The sequence below is a fragment of the Giraffa tippelskirchi genome, chromosome 3 (genome assembly GCF_054371585.1).
Source record: "Giraffa tippelskirchi isolate mGirTip1 chromosome 3, T2T-mGirTip1v1.2.pri, whole genome shotgun sequence".
NCBI classification, from domain to species: domain Eukaryota; kingdom Metazoa; phylum Chordata; class Mammalia; order Artiodactyla; family Giraffidae; genus Giraffa; species Giraffa tippelskirchi.
In genome coordinates, this window is record NC_137277.1 from 15,384,140 (window position 1) to 15,408,694 (window position 24,555).

Here is a 24,555-nt window from a genome sequence, read left to right on the forward strand (position 1 = left end):
TGGCAACATTTTAACATCATATAACCGCTCAGTTCCTCTCTAGAGCCAGTTAAGAGTTACCTTGGTGGTCAACATAAGGCTTGAAGGCCTGAAGGATTTTTGGCACAGCTACCCCCATGTCAAGTTCCGTCAGAGTTAGCTCATTCATGAAGTATGGGAGCTGGAGGAGAGAAGGGAAAACGAAGGAGACATGTCAGTAGCCTGGTTAATGTTAGAAGTCCACAGTCTCTCAGAAGGAACGACGGTCAAGGTGTGGGGAACACATTTATTTAGCCAAAATTTATTAAGCACACACCACATACGAGGCATCATGTTACAGACAGAGCCGTGGACGAGTCAGGCAAGGTCCTTGCTCTCATGGGGTTTAGGTTGAAAGGGCAGAAACAGAAAAGTAGACAAGCTAACTTTAGAGACTGATTCGGCTACCAAGAAAACAAGGTGGGTGATGGGGAGGAGGGAGGCTGGGGAGTTTTGGATAAGGTCAGCAAAGGCTTCTCTGAGGCTGCTGAGTGGACAGAGGCCAGACTGTGGAGAAGGAATCAGCCATGCTGGTCAGGTTAATAATGCCCAGGGTTGGCTGAAGTCTGGGATAATGGACCTCTCTGAGAGGACTAGTGGGGAAGACAGGAAGTCACTAGAACATTTCCTGTACGCCAACTCACAACATGTATTAAAATCCTTCAACAACAACAAAAAATCACGTCCTTTGACCCCTAGGCTAGACTTTTTCCCTTTGCCCCCATGGATTTGAGTTCCTCTCTACCGGCTGCGGGAACCACACGGATGACCTCTCTTGCCCTCTGACTTCTGGTTGAGCTTGTCCAGTGGGACACAAGAGTGGGCTGGGGGCTGGGAGGTACCGGGAGAGAAGTACTGTCGGGCACTTGCCCCCTCCCTTTGCTGGAGGCCACGGCTCCTGTCAGACAGACAGCCCTTCGCACAGCCACCCTGCCTGAGTTTGGGTAACCGCTCCTTGCCAGCCCTGGGGTACTGCACTAGGCCTTTCAGTTTCTCTGCACCAGTCCACACCTTCCTAAATCCTCCCTTTATTAAACTCTCCCCCGCGGCTTGTTCCATCTGAATGTGTCATGTGTTTCCCACTGGGACCCCGACTAACACAGCTGTCAGTAAGAATTTACTCTAAATGAACTAAAATAAGAGTGCTGGTATCATGCTTAGAAATTCCTACTTCACCTCAGGAGCACAAAAATTAATTCTATGCTTCCTCCACCTGGATTTATGTATGTGTATGCATATTTCAAACAATATAGTTTAGGTAGTCCATTCCTAATTTTAGTGTAAGACATAAATTAGGAATCTACCTTAATTTTTTCCCTAATGGCTACTCAGGCATCTTAACTTATTTCTAAATCTTTCCCTACTGACCTGCAAAGCCACCTTTCAACTGGAGGTGGAGTCTCATCGCACTGGAGTCTGTATTGCGCACTGTTTCCTACCAGTATCAAAGTGCTTTTATTACTGTAGCTTTAAAATACATTTTTAAATCTGGCAAGTCCCTCTCTTTTCTTTTCTCCCAGAATTTTCTTAGTCTCCTAAGTACTGCTCCGGTTAAACATTAAAATAGTTTTGTAAAATTTAGAATATAATTAAGAGTTTTTTTTAAAAAAATTGAACATATGCTGAACATTTCCCATGAAATGAGGAACATCGAGCCAAGCATGAATTTTGTGCCTATTTGGGCTGGACCTCCTCAGCTGTCTCTCTGCAGAGAAACTCAAGACATTTTCAGGATTCGCCAGTCAGAGAATGTCATCTCTGATTTTTATATGGGGATGGAAGTGTTAAATAGGTTATGATGTTTGAGATGGACAAAACGTGACTAGAGACAGTATTCAACTGTGCGTTCTGAATTGGTGGTTGCTTTATTTGGAAAACCATTTTTCCAAAGCATCAATGTTATATGGTACTTGGACTCCCAATCAGCCTACAGAATGCTACTTGGCCAAGAATGTAGCCAAAATCTGGCACCCCTGCCCCAGTCCTTTGTGTCTATTATTGTCATCCTAACACCCAGTGTTTCTGGAGCAGGTCAGGTTTCTATGGGAACAGGAGCTGACACTGAGACAGGGAGTGAATGCAGATAGAGAACACGGTGTCCCTTCCTGTGCCCCGTCCAGCCTCCCACCCACCCCCATCCTGGCTCCCTGGAGTCCCCAGAGGGCAGAGGAAGGGCCTGAGATGAAAGCGGGAACTGAAGGAATTGAAGGAGACTGAGAAAGGCTTGGTGCGGTGGTGGGTGCCAATTACCAGTCAGCAGGAGGGGGGATGGAGATCAGCCGGGTGTCTCTCCTACCTACTCACCTGAGTGCCCAACTCCAAGACTCTACAACATTTCTAACCAACCCCCTACCCCTGCCTTGCTCAGATCTATGATCTGAATCCAAACTCTCAGGACCAGGCCCAAGAGCAGCTTCCTTCCTGCCCTGCGGCAGTGGGGGCAAGGAAAGGTCACTCCCCCAACAGAGACTCTCCTCTTCCCACCCAAGGGAACCCACTGCGTGCTTTTTACCCTTCGCATAAACCCAGCTGGGGACTGGGCACTCTCCAGGTTGCTGGGGGGTGAGTCGGAAACTATTGCAATAACTGAGCAGCATCTGCTGACCTGGGCACAGAGGCTGTAACTACCGAGGGCTCCAAGGTGGTGACGGAGCAGCCGGCCAAGCCCAGGGTGTACCTGCTGTCGGGACAGAAACTCAGCTTGTTTTAAACCCATCACCAGGCACCAGCTACACACACAGGGCTGCTCTTTCACTACGTGAGTCATAATCGCAGGTAAAGGTGACATCCTGAGACTGCAGCCAGCCAAGAGCTGTCCGTGTGTCAGGCCCTCGAGGAGACCAGGAGACAGGGGAGATCTCTGTCCCGGGAGCAGCTGGGGATCCTCCAGTCATTCTGGCTCCTGACTGGTCATTCACTAACACTCACCACTGGGTTTACGGAACAGCCCTGCCTAGGGAGACTTGGCTATTTGCTGATAGTAGGAGTTCTCCTGGCAGGGGTGGTGGCAGGTTCAAAAGTGGGGTGATACCCTGCTGCCTTCCGGCTTATTCCATTGCCAGGCTCCCCACTCTGGTCTGCAGGGCACTTCTGGGGGCAACAGCTCAGGTGGGGGTGGGGGGATAGGAGGTGCTGAGGCTGGCAGTACGGGGAGGACAGCCCCCGCCTCTGAACTGCTGGTGCTGCTGGATCAGGGCCACTTTCTCCTCCCTAACCTCCCAGCACTCTGACCTCAAAAAACAGGAGGAGGTTTAAGTTCGTGTCCTGCAAAATAGCCCACATGGTCAGCCAGCAAAGGGAGAAGATGAAAATGAGAGACTTTTCTCAACTTCTTCTGGACTCAGAGACCCCACAGTTCTCCACCTGGGGTGGACTCCCAGCACCAGCACCCTGATTCCCTGTCCCAGTCTGTTCTGAAACGTCTGTAATGGGAAAGCGGTGTCCCTCGTTACCATGACCTGTGGCCCTCCTGCTCAGGGAAGCTCCCAGGACAGTCTCTGGGAGAAGAGTGGTACCAGCTCCGCCCTGCACCTCCACCCAGAACTCAAGCCCTCCATGGTTTTCCAGAAAGGGGAGGAGGCTGAGCGAGCTCCAGGGTGGCTGCTGGCCTGTCCACTCCAAACACTGCCTCCTGCTTCCCCAGGGACCTGGCCAGCAGATCAGGCAACCCTCAACTTGCCCGGAGAACACAAACAGGCTGACCCTTGTCCACAGAGCCCTCCCATACTCCTGCCCTGAATTCTGCCTTGAAACCCACTCCTCTGGCTGAGGTGGTGCCCCTTCTTCCTCCTCAGGGCCTGGGGAAGGGACGACAGTGACCAGCGTGGCAGGGAGAGCCTGCCTGAGTCAGGAAGGGCTCTGTTCATGATCTAAAGGAACCAAACTGAAACGCCTCCATGTCCACAGTTTCCTCTAACACCATTTTACCTTCATTCACTGTCTCCTAACATGGAGTCCCTGAACTCTCTGAGATCATGGGCAGGATTCTGTGTCACGGTGCTTTTTTCTAGGGAAAAGATCCATACATTTCTGCTTCTCCGAGGTGGCTATGACCCAAAAGATCCACTGACTTCAGCTGCTGACTGGGCAAGCTCTCTGTGAGGATCTGGTGACCAAAGCGACTCTTCCTTGGCGGGGTGTTCACTGGATCAAAAACTTAAGTCTAAGTCACCTAACTCAGGTCTGTTGGTTGGCAAAGGTGGTACTAAATGAGTCACTAAGTGGCAACCATGAGCAACACTTATGCAAGTTTAGACTCACTTCCAAGCGGGCCTACAGCAGCACCAGGACTGTTTCTTCAGCCAAGAGAGAGCCCCAAATAAAAACACCATCTGGCCAGAAGTAAAGGTCAAATGCAGATACACTGAGAGTACAACAGAGGCCTTCCCAGCTTTGAGAGGAGTTGGGAAAGAGGCCTTATGTAGTCTGGCATTTTCCTCACAGCACATGCTGTGTGGCCAAGACTGTGTGGCTGGGTGAGCTCTCCCACCATACAATACAAGTTTACTTAAAGATAACAGAATTCTACACAGCTAAACAGCTACAAAAGCTCACATTGTCCCAAATCGAATCCTGGATTTGATAATCCAAGAGTGGATAACAATGAGGGCCATGGAAGGAGAAAAGTAAACAGGAACAGTCACTAAATCCCCAGATGCAGTTAGTCAGATGGCTAAGGTCATAGCCCAGATGTGTTATTTGGTAAGAACTCACTACTCTCCATTTGTTCTATGTTTTCAACCCCATTATTTTTCACTTAGGACATAATGTATAAAATTTCCAGAAATTAAGACGTGATGAATTGGAAGGCTCTTGTGTGGAAAACGATACCTTTATTTTGCTGAGTTTCATTTGGATTTTCTTAGACACCAGATCAGACCAGTACTTCTCTCCTAAGAAGTCCCAAAACATTCTTCCAAGCAAGGCATTCACCCAGGCTTCCTGTTCCTCCTCCTCGGAGGGTGGCGCCTCTGGCAACTGGCAAAAGGAAAGGGCCCAAAATTAGCTAGAAAGCAACTGGAGAACAAGACAGGTGCTTATTTTTATAGTCACTGAAGGTTCCTCCCTCTCGAGATGGGGGAACCACGTGAGTCGTATTTCTTCCCTATAAATTACAAGTCCCACATTATGTCAGTGAACAAGAAAAAGAGAAACAAAAGCCACTATCACCAATGAAACTCTTTGTCTATTTTCTTTTGCTACCAGTCTTCTTGTGAACCAGCTAATATTTCATACAATTAGCTCAGCCATATTACCCTACAGCCCCCTCCTTGCCCCCAAATCAGCTTGGCACCCACATTCTGACTCAATGACACATCTGATCAAACACTTGCCTATCTTTCTTCCAGTTAAGACTCCCAGGACGTCTAATTGTCTAGCTGGTCTCCCCAGGCAGCCCCAGGACTCTCACATTTAGCCTGACTCCTATGAGGTCACAGTTCTCTTGGGTGAGGGGCAAGGGTTGCTTAGAAATACTGGTGTCTGGGTCCTATATCCGGAGATGCTAATATAAGTGGGTAAGAGGATTTTCTAGAAGCTCTCTCATGGATGCAACGAGTAGGTGAGGTTGAGACCCACAGCCCTGGATTAGAGAGAGGAATTCTGTGAAACTCCTATAGCTGTCCTCACCCATCTCAGCCCAGGCCTACCTTCCACTGGATACAATCCATCCGAAACGCCTGTCATGGCCAACGTGTGAGGTGGTGGTGGTGGTTTAGTTGCTAAGTTGTGTCTGACTCTTGCAACCCCATGGGCTGTAACCCTCCAGGCTCTTCTGTCCACGGAATTTTTCAGGCAAGAATAACTGGAGTGTGTTGCCATTCCCTTCTCCAGGGGATCTTCCCGACTCAGGGATTGAACCCAGATCTCCTGCATTGCAGGTGGATTCTTTACTGATTGAACCCCCAGGGAAGCCCAACGTGGGAGGTGGGAAAAGAGCAAACCCTGTTAGCCTCTAATTTCCAAGGCTTAGTATTGAGCTCTAGACTCTTGGTGGGAGAGGGCCAAGGTGGGGGACAAGCAGAGGGAGAAGTGGCCACAACACCCACAGCCCCTGTGATAGCACAGGTGATGCTTGGTGGCATCCACTGACCCTACACCCGGCCCTAGGATAAGACTCCTTCTCAGGCTCCTTCATTTACATCTCACAATACCCCAGAAAGACAGAACTTTTACTTCTATTTTAGGGAGGAGAAAACAGAATCAGCACCTATCAGTGCCCTGCCAGAGGCCCCTAATTCATCAGCGCAGCCTGACTCACAGCCCCTCCCTATCCTCCAGTGCTCCGTCCTGTGGGAGGAAGTGGGAGTGACTGGCCCCTGGTGTGACAGCCGTGTCCTGTGCCTAGGGCTCTAATGAGATGACAGCTTCACAGAATCAATTAGCCTTGGAAAGCAAAGGCCAAAAGAACTAGAAATGCAGGATCTGTGGGCTGTTCACCCTTTCTCTTCCCTCTGTGGATGATACAAATGCATTTCGACTGTCCTCATGGCTGCCTGAAGCCATTACACACAGCAGAAGCCTCTGTGCTCCATGGGTGCAGACTCACACCGGTCACGTCTGTCCTGGGCAGCCCCACACAGCTGTGTCCTAGGCTGGTGGCAGAGTACATGCGTGCATGGCCTGGTGCTCATGGATTTGACACTTCAGAGATCTGGTGACGTGCGAGTGTCCTAAAGGTCTATGGCAGGTATCTATGTGTGACTCTTCTGAAGACTGGAGCCCTTCGGGTCTGACCCAGTTGAACCGGTCACTGAGCATGTGTGGGGCTTGGCAGACCACCCAGCACCCACCTGTCCTCTACTCCTATCAGAGCATGTGCTGTCTCTCGATTTGGGGACTTGGTGTTCACTTGCATTTCTCAATGTAATGTTACTGCATACAAGCAGGGATATTCTGTGTTCGAGGAGTCCTTCAAATTGGGATGTTTTCAAAGTTCTCCCTTATGAACGTTGGTGAGTTTCATTTAAAAAAAAAATTAACATTAAACTCTGGTTTAAAAAATAATTACTTGTTGGTCCCTGCATTTCAGAACACACCGCTCTAGCTGCCTCATATGAACAGCTGTGGGGTACCTTCTCTGTGCCCTTCTCGTGTTATACAGGCTTCTGCTAGCAACCAGGGCACCTCGGCCACCAGGTCCTAGATGGATGAGCAGGAGTCTGTGCCCAGCAAGCACTGTCATGACTCAAGTTGTACGTGGTTTTTGGAATCACTTTTTTTCTCTGCCCAAACGTCTGCGCCCCACCTGAGGAGGATCCAGTCTAGCTTTTCCGAGGTTACTCACTGTCTCTGAGTCACATCAGATTATCCATGCAGACTTCTGAGTGAGCACTCATCCAAGGACAATGCCCTCCTCCCCCACGGAGCCGGGCAGAGCCAAGATGCTGCCCACGCAGGACAGCGCATGTCACACTCAGATCTGTAGGCTGTACAGAGAAGAGGTCACTCTTTCCCTTCTCCTGTGGGAGGGCTGGCCCTTTACTAACCTCTCCTTACACCCACCCTGAGTTATTCACAGGAAACGGGGTTTAACACAAAATAGCAAGAAACAAAGCCTATTTCACAACTTTTGTCCAAGCCAAAGGCATATGATGTGGAAACAAATTTCGGAAATAACTGACAAGTGGGTTGTTTTTTTCTTTTCAACTGTTCCTTTTTCTAATGCAGGTGTCTCTCCACAGACTTGAGGGGAACAAAGAAAAATCCAGGAGCAGCAGAACATTGACAACGCATCAGAGCAGCTTTATGAACAAAATCTGGATTCAACAGGCTGCTGGAAAGAATGCACTTTCAATGAAAGTCATAAACATGTAAGCCCTTAAACAATAAATGTGCATATATCTCCTCAGGCTGCTATTTGGCTGCAGGGAGGAATGTGAGAAGCACATTCATGTCACCATTTCAACTAAAGATGTGTATTTAGAAAGGGTAAGTTTCTAAAAACGGCTCCTAAAATAAAGTTTGGAGAGCTCAATGGCCAGGAGCTGAAGCAAGGCCATTAGAACTGTCTGATTAGCTCTTGGGAGGTATTTTATTAAAAACTAACTCATAGAAAGAAAATGGTACAGATTTACTTTGTGTGGTGTAACTTCTCCTATTATAAATAGCCAGATGAGCCCAGCTTTTTAGGGACAAAAAGAGCTTAGTAGCTTTGCTGCTAAGGTTTGGTCGCACACAATCTGGTGTCATGAGGGTTTCACAAAGGGTTGTGTGGTCCAGGAGAAGGCACATGGGAGCTGTTTCCCCAATTACAAAACAAAGCATAAGTACTAGAGAAAATACCCATATTCCCACTATCCGGATTTAATTATTTAAAACACTTTAACTATATCTTCTTTCAGTCTGTTTTCAATGTATATATACTTTTGAGAATACGTAGCTTAAAAAAACAGATATAACTAAAATGGTTTTGTATCATTTTATAAAAACAGATTTATGGAGATATAATCCAGGAAGCACTACTGGTAAAGAACTCACCTGCCAATGCAGGAGACTTAAGAGACTCGGGTTCAATCCCTGGGTTGGGAAGATTCCCTGGAGAAGGGCATGACCACCCCCTCCAGTATTCTTGCCTGGAGAATCCTATGGACAGAGGAGCCTGGCGAGCTACAGTCCATGGGGTCACAAAGAGTCGGACATGACTGAATTGACTTAGCACACAGCAATCCGACTCGATGGACATGGGTTTGGGTAGACTCCGGGAGTTGGTGGTGGACAGGGAGGCCTGGCGTGCTGCGATTCATGGGGTTGCAAAGAGTCGGACATGACTGAGCAACTGAACTGAAATGAACAATCCACATACCATACAATTTACCCATTTAAAGAGCATAATCAGTGGTATGTGGTATATTCAGAGTCGTGAAGTCATGAGCACAGTTGATTTTAGGATATCTTCATTGCCCCCAAAGAAACCCTTTTTCCACTAGCAGTCCCTCCCCATTCCTCCCAACTCAATCCCCACCAGCCCGGGGCAACCAACCACTAATCCGTGGCAGTGAATTTGCCTATTCTGGACATTTCATAAAATGGAATCATATAATATGTGCTCTTTTGTGACTGACTTCTTGCACTAAGCATAATGTTTTCAGGGTCATCCATGATGTAGCACGTATCAGTACATCCATCATTCCTTCTTATTGTGGAATAATATTCTATTATGAGCATACATCACACTTTATTCATTCTTCAATTGATGGATACTTCAGTTGTTTTCTACTTCATGCTATTGTGAACAACACTGCTGTGAACAGTTGTGCACAAGTTTTTGTGTGAACACAGAGTTTCAGTTCTCTTAGATACATACATAGGAGTGGAACTGCTGGACCACATAACTCTTATGTTTAACATTCTGTTGTTGTTTAGTCATTCAGTCTTTGTGACCCCATGGACTGCAGCACGCCAGACTTCCCTGTCCTTCACCATCTCCCAGAGCTTGCTCAAACTCATGCCTACTGAGTCAGTGATGCCATCCAACCATCTTGTCCTTTGTTGTCCCTTCTCCTGCCTTCAGTCTTGCCCAGTATCAGGGTCCCTTCAAATGAGTCAGCTCTTTGCATCAGGTGGCCAAAGTGTTGGAGCTTCAGCTTCAGCATCAGTCCTTCCAATGAATAGTCAGGACTGATTTCCTTTAGGATTGACTGGTTTGATTTCCTTGTAGTCCAAGAGACTCTCAAGAGTCCAAGACTCCAACACCACAGTTCAAAAGCATCAATTCTTTGCCACTCAGCCTTCTTTATGGTCAAACTCTCACATACATACATGACTACTAGAAAAATCATAGCTTTGACTATATGGACCTTTGTCAGCAATGTAATATCTCTGCTTTTAAAAATGCTGTCTAGGTTTGTCATAGCTTTTCTTCCAAGGAGCAAGTGTCTTTTAATTTTATGGCTGCAGTCACCATCTGCAGTGATTTGGGAGTCCAAGAAAATAAAGTCTGTCACTGTTTCCATTGTTTCCCCATCTATTTTCCATGAAGTGATGGGACCAGATGCCATGATCTTAGTTTTCTGAATGTTGAGCTTTAAGCCAACTTTTTCACTCTCCTCTTTCACTTTCATCAAGAGGCTCTTTAGCTCCTCTTCTCTTTCTGCCATAAGGGTGGTGTCATCTGCATATCTGAGGTTATTGATATTTCTGCCGGAAATCTTGATTCCAGCTTGTGCTTCATCCAGCCCGGCATTTCACATGATGTACTCTGCATAGAAGACATTCTGAGGAACCATCAAACTGGTTTCCACAGCAGCTGTGTCATTTTATATTCCCATTGTACAAGGGTTCCCGTTTCTCCACATTCTCACTAACTGCTATTATCTGTCTTTTTCATTCTAGCCATCCTAGTGGTTCAGAAGTAGCATTGCATTATGGTTTTGATTTGCATTTCTCCGATGACTAATGACTTTGAATATCTTTCGTATGCTTATTGGTCATTTGTATATCTTCTTTAGAGAAATATCTGTCCAGATCCTCTGTCTATTTCTTAATTAGGTTTTTGTTATTGAGTTGTAAGAGTCCTTTATATCAGTGATCCCCAACCTTTTTGGCACCAGGGACTGGTTTCATAGAATACAATATTTCCATGGACCAGGTTGGTGGTGGGGGTTGGTTTCAGAATGGTTCAAGCACATTACATTTATTGCGCACTTTATTTCTACTTATTATTACATCAACTCCACCTCAGATCATCAGGCATTGGATCCTGGAGGTTGGGGACCCCCGCGTTATAAATTCTGGGTATAAGACTCTTAGACACATGATTTGCAAACTCTGGGTTGTTTTTCCCCTTTCTTGATGGTATGTTTGCAGCATGAAAGTTTTAATTTTGATGAAGTCCAATTTATCTTTTTTTCCTTTGGTTGTGAGTACTTTTGGTATCTTATCTAAGAAGTTTTTATCTACCTCCAAATCACAGAGATTTACTCCTATATTTTCTTTTAAGAGTTTCATAGTTTCTGTTCTTCTAGGATCTATTTTGAGTTAACCTTTGTATACAGTGTGAGAGAGGAGTCTGACCTCATTCTTTGGCATGTGGATGTCCAAATAGTGCATGCTTTAGCACTATTTGCTAAAAAGACTACACTTTCCCCCACTGAATTGTCATGACACTCTTATCTGGAGGCTTTCTAAAATTTATTTTTATATTAGATATATGGCTTTACATTTTTTACTTATTGTATGATAAGCACTTCGCAATTCCACTTTTAAAAGTTTAAAAAGCAGACTCTGAGGAGGGAAAGAGGAAGCCTTGGGAAACCACTCTGCCTGTTAAGATTTCCTGGTTTCTGTTTGATTCCTATTTGGTTTGTAGAGTTCTCATCTCCTGATAACACCAAACAGGAGGTAGTCCCTTATGATCCAGTTTTTAGGTAACAAGATAGTTAGTGGAACTAGTAATAATGAAGACAGGACTTTCCAGACCTGGGGCGGACTACACGAGCTCTAAATAGTTCTTAACACCTTCCAGCAAAAAGCAGTGTGGCAGTGCGTGATGTGATCGGAACACCAGAGCCTCATGCGTTGAGGACTCACAGAGCGCGGCCTCACCGACGGTCCCCTCTTCCCAGGCAGGCTGCTCTGGGGCCCACAGAACTAGCAGCATCCCTGGCCTCGCACCCCTCAGCTAATCCACAGGCTGCCAGTGAGGTCTCCCTTCCTGAGGTGCCCACTCCAGGTAATACTATCCCACCTGTAGACATTTCTTAAGAGCTTCCTCATTTTCTTTTTTTTTTTTTTCCATTTTCTTAATTTATATCTTCTCCTCAAACCAAGGAGACTACCTCAACAAGATGGTCAAGCTCTGGGTCTCCTCAGCCAGCCTCGTGGTCTCACTGTTCTAGAGGGTAAGCTGCCTGAGAAGAGAGAAAATGGCGCCAAGATCATGGGCTTTGTAGACTTCAAGGCTGGTACAGCCTGTGTTTGTGAGATAACACAGAGTCACGAGGGCAAGTCAGGGCTCAGCAACCGACAGCTAACTGCTAACTGTCTGGAGAACCAGGCCCTTCCTCCAAAAACAGTGGTATTTTATAATTTGAATTTTGAGCTCCAAAGTGCATTCAGAAACCCCCGAACTTGCTTTTAATTACTGAGTGAGAATAACTAACAAAAGTGCTTAGTATTGTTTCATCCAAGTCTAGTCTATATTTACTAATTATCACTGGGTGGGTTTTTTTTTTGCCTTTTTTAAATTAGTTTATTTTCTATTTTTTAACTTTACAATATTGTATTTGTTTTGCCATACATTCACATGAATCCACCATGGGTGTACATGTTTTCCCCTTCCAGAACTCCCCTTCCACCTCCCTCCCCATCCCATCCCTCCGGGTCATCCCAGTGCACCAGTCCCGAGCACGCTGTTTGAAACTGGAGCCTATTATACAGAGTGAAGTTAGCCAGAAAGAAAAACACCAATACAGTATACTATCACTGGGTGTTTTTAACATGGGTTTGGCTCCTGAGCACCTGCGGCCTCACTCACCTCCTGACCTAGTTTAGCACTGGGCGACGTGTGAGAAAGGAGGCCAAGTGTGTGGACATTGCCATTAGACCTGGAGCCCTCCGGGTGAGGAAGGCTTTGAACATGGCCCGTCAGAGGCAGCAGCAGGGCGGGGCAAAGGTTGGAGCTGTGTCCCAAGCTCCCTGAACAGAAGGGGAAGGGCATGTGACCTGGGGTAAGCATGCGGGTGGCGGCCCACACTGGCAAGGTGACAGTGTAACCTGAAGACATGTCCAAGGTCCCCTTGAGTCTCAGAGGCCCTTCAATCCCCCCTGGACTCATGACAGCAGAGGGAACATGAACCAAAGAAATACCCTGGCCATCTCGGGCAGGAAGGATGTGCACAATGACCACATCTGAAAGGTCTACACTTGATGAAACTGTGAGGAAACAGGCATTCTTGTGACCAGCGGGAGTGAACACTGGTGCAACCCTTGTGGAGGGGAATTTGGCAACATATAACAAAACTACATGTGAGTTTACATTTTGACATTCTGCTAAGATTTCGATGTGAAGCTATATCCCCAATAACACAAAAATACATATCCACAAAGTTGTTCACTGCAGTGTTGTTTGTAACTGCAAAACATCATAAACCATCTATATGCCTATAAGAGACTGAATATACTACAGAACGTTAACATAGTGAAGTCAGTCTTCATGGCTGTTTTAAGAAACAAACAAGAGGAAGGGAAGATACCTAAGAACTGATGTGGAGTGATTCCCAGAGTGTACTGGTAAGTGAAAAAAGCATGTGGAAGAGTATCCTTAGCATGGATACCCTCTATGTAAGAAAGGAGGGGAAATGAACCCAGAGAGGATGAGCCAGAGACTAAGGAGACTGGTTCACTATCAGGGTGAGGGTGGGGCTGGGGAGGATGGCATGAATGAATAGGGTGGGGGAGATGGCACTTTTCTGAGTATGGCTTTGTACAGCTTTGGTTTTGGGAACCATGTTAATGCTTTACAGGCAAAGAATAGAAAGGAAAATCAAAGATGGGGTTGGGGGAAGGTCCTCATTTGCTCAAATTGCAAAATTAAAGAGAAATAAAACTAGTAAAGAATTATCTCCACTGATCAGAAAAGCCTGAAAAGTAACAAAAGGAGTACAGGAATAAATACTGTAGCAGATCTTATTTCTCAAAAATGGTGCAATGCTCTTCTAAGAATTTGCTGCTTCCTCAGCAAAAGGTAGAATCTATGCCCCTCTGGGCTCTTTGACTACTTTGACTAATAGCGCAGGAAGAAAGTGACATTATTTTACTTCCGAGATTAGTCATACTTTTACTGTTATAAAAGGCAGTACAGTGCCCACCTGCTTTTTTCTCTAGGGACACTTGTGCTTAGAACCCAGCCAACACAATGAAGGAATCCCAGGCCACAAGGAGAAGAACCGAGGACCTCAGCCTGAACTCCCAGCCACCACGCATCATCTATGCGCAAGCAGTGCGAGCGCCATCTTGGAAGCAGGTCCTCCAGCCCTGAGTCCAGCCTTCCCATCTGACACTGCGTGGAGCAGAGAAAAAGCTTTACTGCTAGGCCTGGTGAAATTATAAATTTGTGAGCAAAATAAATCATTGCTATTGTTTTAAGCTACCCCATTTGGGGCTGTTTGTTACACAGCAATAGGTAACTAACACACACACCTATACCTTGTTCACAATCATCTCTACTATCAGACCACCCCTGAGAGAAAGGACGGAGCCAACATGTGCTTCAGGCCGGCCAAGTAGATGTGGAAGCCCAGCACCTAATCCTCCTGCACTTCCTTCAAAAGCTCCTCTTTCAAAGACAGCTGTCTCTGTTCACACAGTTCTGGTTCTCTGTGGTTTCCTAGCTCGTGCAGATTAGAATCAGTAAATTAAGGGGAAGGGTGGGAGATGAGGATAAACACTCAAGGAAGGGCAATCAGAAGGACACACATCAACACCAGCCAACTGACAACTGACAGCAAATGCTGCAGAGTCTGTGGTCTGGGATGGCTCAGACGGGGTGAAAGGCATGAACTCTGTGGCCTCGCCAGACCACAGGCCTGAATTTCCATGTGTTGTACTGAGTCTTTAAATCAGCAAGGAAAGATGAAATCATCCCTGCCTGCTCTGCCTAAAGGGGCCAGGAAGTGCCATGTGGTTCTTAGAGATTTTTTATCAGGTGCAGAAGATGAAAAAAGATCCTGGTGCCTAAAAGGGTAGCGCTAAAGTGCCTGAAAGAAAGGTTAGTGACAGCAGCACTAGGTCGGTGGCTGGGCTGTGTGCCAGCAGGGCCTCCCACAAACCCCAGAGATGACATGAGACAACAAGCACATGTAAACACATACTGAGGAAACGATGTTCTAAAACTCTGTTAATTTACAAAACTCTTTTTTAAAAAGCAAGCATTTATTTAGTAGATCATTTTCTTACGTCACACAGTTCTCCTCCTGATCCTCCTGAGTCTGATGAGGGTCAAGACAGCTGACTGCCCAGGGAGAAAGGGAGTGGGCGTCAGTGGTAAACAGGACGTTTCTAGAACAGTTGTATATAATCCCACCCTAGATTAGCAGGAAGCCTATTTCCTGCTCTAGCTGGTAAATTAAGTCAGAGGTTCAGGCAGTGGGTCAGAGGCCAGCAAAGGCATATGGTCTCTTTTGGCCCTGACCGAGTAGGCTGGGGAAAGGTTCTGGGGCCTCTTCCATGGTGAAGAGGGTCAACAGAAGAAATAAAGGCTGAAGGCACAAAGAGGAAGGACCCAGATGCTTCCGGTTAATAGAAACACAGTCATCTGATCAGAGATCACTTTAGCAATTGAACATGGCTTCGTCCTGCTCCACAGGCGGAGGCTGTGCCTCAGAACCTGAGAGGCTGGAGGCCTGCGGTCAAGCACAGTCTGAGAATGTCCCACCAAGACGGCAGTCCTGGCAGCCAAAGGGCCTCGGAGTCTCAGATCAGGTTTTGAGCGCTCCATCACTTATCAACTGTGAAATTAACCTACTTAACTTCTGTGAGGTTGGGTCTCTCCACCTACAAAATAGAGAGAGTACTAGCTGGTTTGCAAGACTGTTCAAGGGATCAGAGTAATTCTATTAAAGGATCTAGCAGAATCTGGCAAATGGCAGCTTATATTAATCACAAATGTTCTCGAGTCAATGTCCAGCTTGTTATACTAATACTGTGCAAATAATGCTGATGGTAAACCTTCAAAAGCCCTGGACACAGCTGAGGAGTCTGAGAAGTTGAGAATACAATGGTTATTGAAGAATTAGACCTCTATTGCTAATGATTTTGTGAATTTCCCTACTGATCACCCAGCTGCTCAGATCAAACGCTACACGTAACCTCTGACTGCTCTGGTTCTCTCCATCCTACATGGAATTCACCCGCAAACCCAGCCAGCTCCCTCTAAGAGTCTCCCAAAGGCAGCTGCGTCTCACCCCTGCTGTGACCCTTCAATCTCAGTCCCACTCTCGGCTGCCACCATCAGCTCCCATCCACCCTCTTTCTCCTCCGCCCTTTCTCCATGAGAGCCATGTATCTTTTTCAAACTCATCAGATCAACATTATGCCCTGCTCAAAACCCTCCCAGGGCCTCCCATGATCTGACTGACGGGGAGCTGACCTGAGGAGGCCCTGCCTCTGTCCCTCGCTCACTGTCACCCACGCCGATCTCACGGCAGTTCCCTGAACACTGCAGCCACATTCCCGCTTTGGGGCCTCTGAACCTTCTGGTTCCTGCACCTGAAACGCTCCCCCAACACAGATCACAGGGCTCGCTTCCTCACTCTGGCCAAGGCTCTGCCCAAGTGTCACGACGTCCTCAAAGAGGTTCTCCTTGACCATCAGTCTAAAGCAGCCATTCTGGCCTCTTCCCATTCTCCCTTGTTCGGGTTTATTTTAATCCTTATCGGCACCCGATGTTCGTTGCTCCCTGTCTCTCAGACTAGAGTTCAAGCCCCCTAAGAGCATGGCCCTCATCTGTCTGGTTCATCACTGTGTCCCCAGTGCCTGGAAAAGGGCCGAAGAGGCGGTCAAAGGGCTCAAGTATGAAGACCTGAGTTTGTAATAGAACAGCCAAGCCAGGGCAGCCAGCTTTACCTTTTTCCCTGCGGTGGGGCTGCTCTCCGCACTCTGCACAGGGCTCCTCTGCGGGCTCCGGTTTTCCTGGGGGATACACCTGGCCATGTACACGCTGTAGTCCAGAAGCATCTTTTGCCGCACACCACCCACCAGCTCCTTCTGCTTCGGCTGGGCCACGAGCTCATCCACGCTGCCTTTGCTGCTGCTGCGGCTGTGGGTCAGATGCCCCGAGGGGCTGCTGTGTCTGCTGTGTGAGGGCAAAACCCCTGGGGCAAAGAAGAGATGGCTGTTAACAAAGACAAAGAGGGTAACGGCAACGGAAACGGAACACAGATCGGACTCCACTGGGTTCAGTTGAAAAGCAGCTAAAATGCTATCAATCACTGTTCAAAAAATATAAGTCTATTTCCCACACTGAAAGACACCTTCCATTGTAATGATAGATCATTTTTTTAGAAGAGTTTTTATTTTTCTTTGAGATGATTCAGAGTAATGGGAGCCATGATATGTATCTGGTAGGTACCTTTCTTTCTTCCTGGTAACCTCTTAGGGTCAAATGAAGGACTGATATATCTCCCAGGGGCACATGGAAAGGGGGCAGAAAGCTAACTGGAACTGCCATAGCCTGTGGATGGACAAACACACCATCTTTCATTCATTCAACACATTTTTTTAATCAAGCACTTTCTCTGGGCCAACTTCACATTAAGAAAAAGATTAAGACATACACAATCCCTGCCCTTGAACTCAGGCACCCAGGCAAATAAACCACAGTTTTCTGTAATAAGCACTGTAACTGAAGCACAACTGGAGGACTTCAGGGCAGAAAGCATAGGGAGAGTTCCTCTGCCCGAGAGAGCTGAGAGGCGCTTCCCCCAGCACTGACCTCCACAGGCAGTGACCTCTGGACTGCCCCTTGAAGAAATAGTTGGCAATTTTCCCGGCCCAGGTGGGGAAGAGCATGCCAGGTAGAGGGAACAGCATATGCAAAAAGCAAAGACAGGGCGCAGAAAGCAAAGACAGTGTCCTCCAGGCACTATCTGGAGGACAGTGAGAGAGTCAGTGATGTTCCAAGCAAAGTACATGGGACAGAGGGACAGAAAATGAGCACAGGGGCCTGGTGATTGAGGCAAACGCAGCGAGTCAGGAGCCCAAGGATTCTGGCACTTGGATGCTGATCTCGGGCGTGGAAGCCATGCTGAAGGCCGGGAGCTTGAGAGCATGAGCCGCCTTCTCACTGGCCTTCTTATTATAACTAGGGTTCTCCTGCTGCTGCTTCTCTCAGAGGAGCCTCAATATGTAAAAATAAATATAATCCTTAAGGAACCAGCAAAGACCAAAAAAAAAAAATCTAAAATGTTTCCATCACTGGTTAAGTGATTCGGTAGAGAGTACTGCAGTGAGCAGCCTAGAAGATAAACGACCCCTGAACACAGCTTAGGCGGCAGTCATCAGTTCAGGGTGGGCTTCCTTCCTAACTGGGAATCTCTCTCAGTTCGCTCACAGGCCCTTTAAAAATACATAAGCATTTAGCACACATGTCATTACCTGGTTTACTTCCAGAGACACCAGGTGGCTTCTTGGTTTCTGACTTCAGCTTAGATGCCAGAATAAATCTCCTAAACCACTCCTCTTTTTCTCGGCCAGTTCTCCCAAAGAGATAGAGTATCTGATCTCGATGGCCAGATCGTGTTCCTTCCTGAGGGTGGGGTGGCTTCTTAGGGTCCTCGCCTCCCAGCTCCCGCTCAGCTGGTGGCTTCTCTTCAGAAGTTTCTTTGTCAGTCTGGGCCTTAGACATAAAGTCATCTTGTTGACCAAGCTCAATACAAATGGGGTACTTTTTATTCCAGATTCGTTTTCGAGCCAAACTTTTAGGCACAAGATAAACCTACAGAGAAAGGGAGATGATTTAGATGCTAAATTAAGACTTGGCTACGATGAGCACTACTACTGTGCAGAGCACAAATGCAGACGTCAGAGTCACTTCTGACTAAAATGATGAATGTAGGAGAATCACCATCTGTCCGTAACACGACTAGAGAAACTATAATTTTTTAGAGTATTTATTTATTATTTATTTGACTGCCAGGTCTTAGTTACAGCACACGGGATCTTTAGTTGTGGCATGAGAACCCTTGAAACTAGAATTTATAGAAGTGACTTTTTCTTCAAAATAAGTCCAGAAAGGAGAACTTCGCCAGTTACAAATATCTATGATTTTCAGGTAACAGTAGCACAATAACTATTTAAGAGGATTATCATCAACTAAGTCTGGATATGAACTGAATTTAATGACCCTGGGCCAAACTTAAGCTGAGGAGGGAAAAAAAACAATTTATCAAACTAGATCTTGACAGGAAGCTCAAGTTAATCAACCTCAAGTTAAGAATGAATTTATAAAAAAAAAAAAACTTTTAAAAACTTTTGCAATTTTGGGGAAACTCAAAGATCATGCACAAGAGTTTTAAGAAGAACAGAGAACCTATAGCTTTTTGGAATAACAAATAATTTACATTTCTCAAGAACAGAAGTATGTCATACTTTTAACAAAATGTGCTTATTTTGCATATATATCCATAATTTCTAGATTTATAGGGCCTCTATTAGTTATTAGCCAGCACTGTAATGTGTGACTTTTTGTTTGACCAAAAAAATTAACTCTCAAAGTCAGATGGGTGTATGATGCCTTTGCTTCTCAAAGTGTGGTCTGTGGACTAGCAACATAGATATGACCTGGGAGCTCAGAAAAAATGCAGACTCTCAGGGCCCTCTCATAGTTGCTGAATCAGATTCTGCATTTTAAAAGATGCTCAGGTAATTCATATGCATATTAACGTCTGAGAGGTACTGCTCTAAATTAAGACTAATACTTTAAAAACACACACAATCTTTTTAAGAGAAAAAATACAGTAAAGCATCCAAGATTCCAAATGCTTTTCATTCATCTAAGCTTCCAAAATTAGACAGGCTCACCTTGCTGTCCGAGAGGTCGTAGATTTTCTGGCTGATGTAGGTGACCTCTGGTTTTGTTTCATTGTAGCTTGCCCTTCTGGATATATTTTTATTGGGCTTTGAAAGTCTCAAGGTCCCACCCTCAAGTCGAACAAAGACTGAATGTGTCAAAGTCGCATGGTAAGTTTCTGGATCATAGTTGTAAATCTCATTCATCCATCCCTGATGGAGAAAAATTTCCATTAATAAAATGAGAATAAACAGACATCTGACTCAGTATGAAAACGATGGCCACTTCGGTATTCAGGACACTGAAGCCAAACTTGACAATGATGCAAGTACTAACTTATTGATGACAAGAGACTGCTGAGACAAACTGCTTAGCTTGAAAGATAATCAGTGCTGAGGAGTAATTTGATATGTTTTTGATAACTAAAAACCTGGATTCAGGCGGGAAAAGACAATGTCCATTTTCCTAAATAATTAAAGGTTTCTTTCTGTTTTTGAAGCTGATAAGCACATCAGGAAACTTAAAAGTTGTTCTGATGTAAATATAAGTCTCTCACCCTGACCTCCTCTAGGGATGAGTGATCCCACCCAATCTGTTCTTCTTAATTAACCAGACACATCCATTTCTCAGCCCGCCTGAAAACAATCTTTGAGATTTCACAGACCATATTAACTCACGTTACCGTACCATTCCCCATTTATAGCTCAGTGAAATCACATAGTAAAGTGGATGATCAAGAGTTAGGCATTAAATAGAACTTTCCTGGTGGCACAGTGAATAAGAATCCGCCTGCCAATGTAGGGGATGTAGGTTCGATCCCTGGTCCGGGAAGATTCCACATACCTAGCAGAACTAAGCCCGTGCACCACAACTGCTGAAGCTCTCACTCTAGACCCTGTGCTCCGCAACAAGAGAAGCCCCTACTCGCCACAGTTAGAGAAAGCCCGCACGCAGCAACAAAGGCACAGTGCAACCAAAAATAAATAAATAAATTGCACTTATACATATGCTATTTCAAAAAGAGAAAGAGGCATTAAATAAATCACAGATACGATCAACAATACATCAAAATTCAAAGATACACAGTAACTTTTAAAGTTGTGTTCCAGGTTCCCCCTACCCATTAATATAAGTTTAAAAATCCACATATGACTACAAAGAGCAAACATATATATATACATACATATATATGTGTGTGTGTGTGTGTGTGTGTGTGTGTGTGTGTATATATATATATAGGCTGTGCTGGGTCTTCACTGTGGTGCTTGGGCTTCTCGTGTTGCATGGGCTCTAGAGCAAGGGCTCAGTAGTTGCAGTGCAAGGGTTTAGCTGCCCCAGGGCATGTGGGATCTTAGTTCCCTGACCAGGGATCAAACGCACATCTCCTGCAATGGAAGGCAGATTCTTAACCACTGGACCACCAAAGAAGTCCCAAGAGCAAACATATTGAACTTACAGGCAATACACAACACCATTACACACAATGAAATTGTGCTAAAGCTGGTTTTAGCTGTAGTCAGTATTCATCATTTAACACTGCCAGCCCCACAGTACTTTTTCAGATGATATGGGTGGCCCAGATCTCTTTAAATGAAGTTCTTTAGGGAATTTTAATTACTATGTTCCCACTCTCATTTCATAAATGTCTTTGAAATAAGCAGAAAAATGCTGAATAATCACCACACTGGAGTTGGGGTTGCCATTCAAGGAACAGCCATTTCCATGGTGAGTATTTGAGTCTCACACTAAAATCTTGAATTGAGATCCATGGCAAGTGAGGGATTCTCAAAATTCTGTTTTATTCTTTCATCTGCTCATCAAAACATTCACTGAATCTACATGCCATGTAGTGTGTCAGGAGTTGATACACAGATTTTTAAAAGAACAAGATTCTTGACCCAAAGGTACTCCCAAAACAGTAGAGGAGAATCGGTCCTCATTTCACCATTCCACGACCCCACTAGAGTAATCATTAAAACAAAGTCCTCACAAAGAGTTTCCTGAGCACGTGATTGGAAATAAAAACAGACAAATATACTTCTTTGTCATTGGGTGTGCATGTGTGTATGAAATCTAAGAGCCAATTATATAGATTTATACACTTCAGATCTTTCGCATGAGCTAGGAATATTTCTCCACCCTCCCAATGAGTCATTGGATCTATTTAAAAAATGTTGTATGAGCAAGCAGTGGCCATGGGAACAGGGTGTAATCTAGGTGTTTGAAAAGAAAGGACAATGATCAAAGCAATGATGCAAAAAAAGGGGACACGCGATACGGGAGCACTGGGAGGTCTGAAGTACAGTGTACTGTCAGAGCATCAGCTTGGGTGGGCTTATTTTGCTTAGTACAGAAGCTAACTCAGCAGTGACCACAGGACCGGAAAAGGTCAGTTTTCATTCCAATCCCAAAGAAAGGCAATGCCAAAGAATGCTCAAACTACCGCACAATTGCACTCATCTCACACGCTAGTAAAGTAATGCTCAAAATTCTCCAAGCCAGGCTTCAGCAATATGTGAACCGTGAAATTCCAGATGTTCAAGCTGGTTTTAGAAAAGGCAGAGGAACCAGAGATCAAACTGCCAACATTCGCTGGATCATCGAAAAAGCAAGAGAGTTCCAGAAAAACATCTATTTCTGCTTTATTGACTATACCAAAGCCTTTGACTGTGTGGATCACAATAAACTGCGGAAAATTCTGAAAGAAACGGGAATACCAGGCCACCTGACCTGCCTCTTGAAAAACCTGTATGCAGGTCAGGAAGCAACAGTTAGAACTGGACATGGAACAACAGACTGGTTCCAAATAGGAAAAGGAGTACATCAAGGCTATATATTGTCACCCTGCTTATTTAACTTATATGCAAAGTACATCATGAGAAATACTGGGCTGGAAGAAACACAGGCAGGAATCAAGATTGCCGGGAGAAATATCAATAATCTCAGATATGCAGATGACACCACCCTTATAGCAGAAAGCGAAGAGGAACTAAAGAGCCTCTTGATGAAAGTGAAAGAAGAGAGTGAAAAAATTGGCTTAAAGCTCAACGTTCAGAAAACTAAGATCATGGCATCTGGTCCCATCACTTCATGGCAAACAGATGCAGAAACAGTGGAAACAGTGTCAGACTTTATTTTTGGGGGCTCCAAAATCACTGCTGATGGTGATTGCAGCCATGAAATTAAAAGACACTTACTACTTGGAAGGAAAGTTATGACCAACCTAGACAGCATATTCAAAAGCAGAGCATTATTTTGTCAACAAAGGTCTGTCTAGTCAAGGCTATGGTTTTTCCAGTAGTCATGTATGGAAGTGAGAGTTGGACTATAAAGAAAGCTGAGCACTGAAGAATTGATACTTTTGAACTGTGGTGTTGGAGAAGACTCTTGAGAGTCCCTTGGACTGCAAGGAGATCCAACCGGTCCATCCTAAAGGAAATCAGTCCTGGGTGTTCATTGAAAGGACTGATGTTGAAGCTGAAACTCCAATATTTTGGCCACCAGATGCGAAGAGCTGAGTCATTTGAAAAGACCTTGATGTTGGGAAAGATTGAAGGCAGGAGGAGAAGGGGACGACAGAGGATGAGATAGTTGGATGGCATAACCGACTCAATGGACATGAGTTTGGGTAAACTCCGGGAGTTGGTGATGGACAGGGAGGCCTGGCGTGCTGCAGTTCATGGGGTCGCAAAGAGTCGGACATGACTGAGCGACTGAACTGAACTGAACTGACAGAACTAAATGCAATTTTTGGTTCACAGTTTGTCTTTTTCTTCAGTCTGTTATTATGAAGTCCATTCACTGATTTTTGAATGTTGAACAGCTTGCATTCTTGGGAAAATTATGCATGGGTCATGGTGTGCTGCGGAGAAGGCAATGGCAACCCGCTCCAGTACTCTTGCCTGGAAAATCCCATGGACAGAGGAGCCTGGTAGGCTGCAGTCCATGGGGTCGCTAAGAGTCAGACACGACTGAAGCGACTTAGCAGCAGCAGCATGATGTGCTGAAGCTGGGTGATACCAGCTCATGAGAGCTGATTCCACACATCTCTTTCCAACTCCACATTCAGGGACCTTATGTTGGTAACTTGCCAATTGGTCATGGTGGGAGATTTACACCATGGAAATCCATACAAAGAGGGTTTCCCCCACCAACTGGGGAGCCAGTTTACCAGCACAACACAACTATTATGCTATTTCTACACTGTTGAATTTGTTTTGCTGGTGCTTTGTTCATTTGTCCCAGTGCATGACGGACATTTTTTTTTTTTGCAATATCTTTTGGTATTATCTAGCCTCATAAAAGGAGTTGAGAAGTATTCCTTCTATTTTCTGGAAGAGTTTGTGTAGAAATAACATTTCTTCCTTAAATGTTTGGTAAATTTGCTACGGAAGCCATGTAGGTCTGGAGTTTTCTTTATAGAAAGGTTTTAAACTATGAATTCAATTTCTTTAGTTACTATTGGACTATCCAGGTTATCTATTTCTTCTTGAGTGAGCTTTGATACTTTATAAGGAAATTTGTCTATTTCATTAAGTTATCCAGCTTCTGGGCATAATGTTGTTTGTAGTATTTCTTATTCTTTTAATTACTATAGAGTCTGAAGTGATGTTCTCTCCTTCAGTCCTAATACAGATAATATTTCTTCCTTTCTAATATAATCATTTAATACTATTAATTTCTAAGCACTGTGTCAGCTCCAATTCTTGATTTGCTATACTTTCAATTTCATTCAGTTAAAAATATTTTCTACTTTTCCTTGTGACTATCTTTGGAACCACGGCTAATCAGAAATGTGTTGTTAATTTCCAAATATCTGGGAATTTTTCAGATATTTTTCTGTTGATTTCTAGTTTATTTCCATTAGAATCACAGAATGTGCTTTGTGTAATTTCAGTTCTTTTAAGCTTGTTAAGGTTTGTTTTATGGCCCAGAATATTTTCTATCTGGGGAATGGTTCATGGACACTATAAAAAATATGCTTTCTGCTATTGTTGGATAGAGTTTTCTAAAAATGTATTTACTTATCT

The 24,555-nt window shown here is 45.0% G+C and overlaps 1 protein-coding gene and 1 long non-coding RNA gene across 4 annotated transcripts in view; one reads left to right on the forward strand and one right to left on the reverse strand.

The window, feature by feature from the left end:
- The window catches only part of TEX2 (testis expressed 2), a 116,368-nt gene that overhangs the window by 27,087 nt on the left and 64,726 nt on the right, over window positions 1-24,555 (reverse strand). For 2 of the 3 annotated variants that reach the window (XM_081576771.1, XM_081576770.1), the window contains exons 3-7: window positions 19,537-19,737; window positions 18,112-18,451; window positions 16,582-16,829; window positions 4,849-4,995; window positions 61-160 (exon numbers count right to left, since the gene is read on the reverse strand). In XM_081576771.1, the coding sequence (XP_081432897.1) occupies window positions 61-160; window positions 4,849-4,995; window positions 16,582-16,829; window positions 18,112-18,451; window positions 19,537-19,737 (1,036 nt within the window). Of the gene's footprint in view, window positions 1-60; window positions 161-4,848; window positions 4,996-16,581; window positions 16,850-18,101; window positions 18,452-19,536; window positions 19,738-24,555 lie in introns of all 3 variants that reach the window. The other variant, XM_081576769.1, reaches the window with a different exon arrangement.
- Window positions 2,854-14,107, forward strand: LOC145541141 (uncharacterized). The gene is made up of 5 exons (XR_014078799.1): window positions 2,854-4,198; window positions 7,049-7,211; window positions 7,701-7,829; window positions 11,483-11,689; window positions 13,843-14,107. It is a non-coding gene; the product is annotated as an uncharacterized LOC145541141 (long non-coding RNA).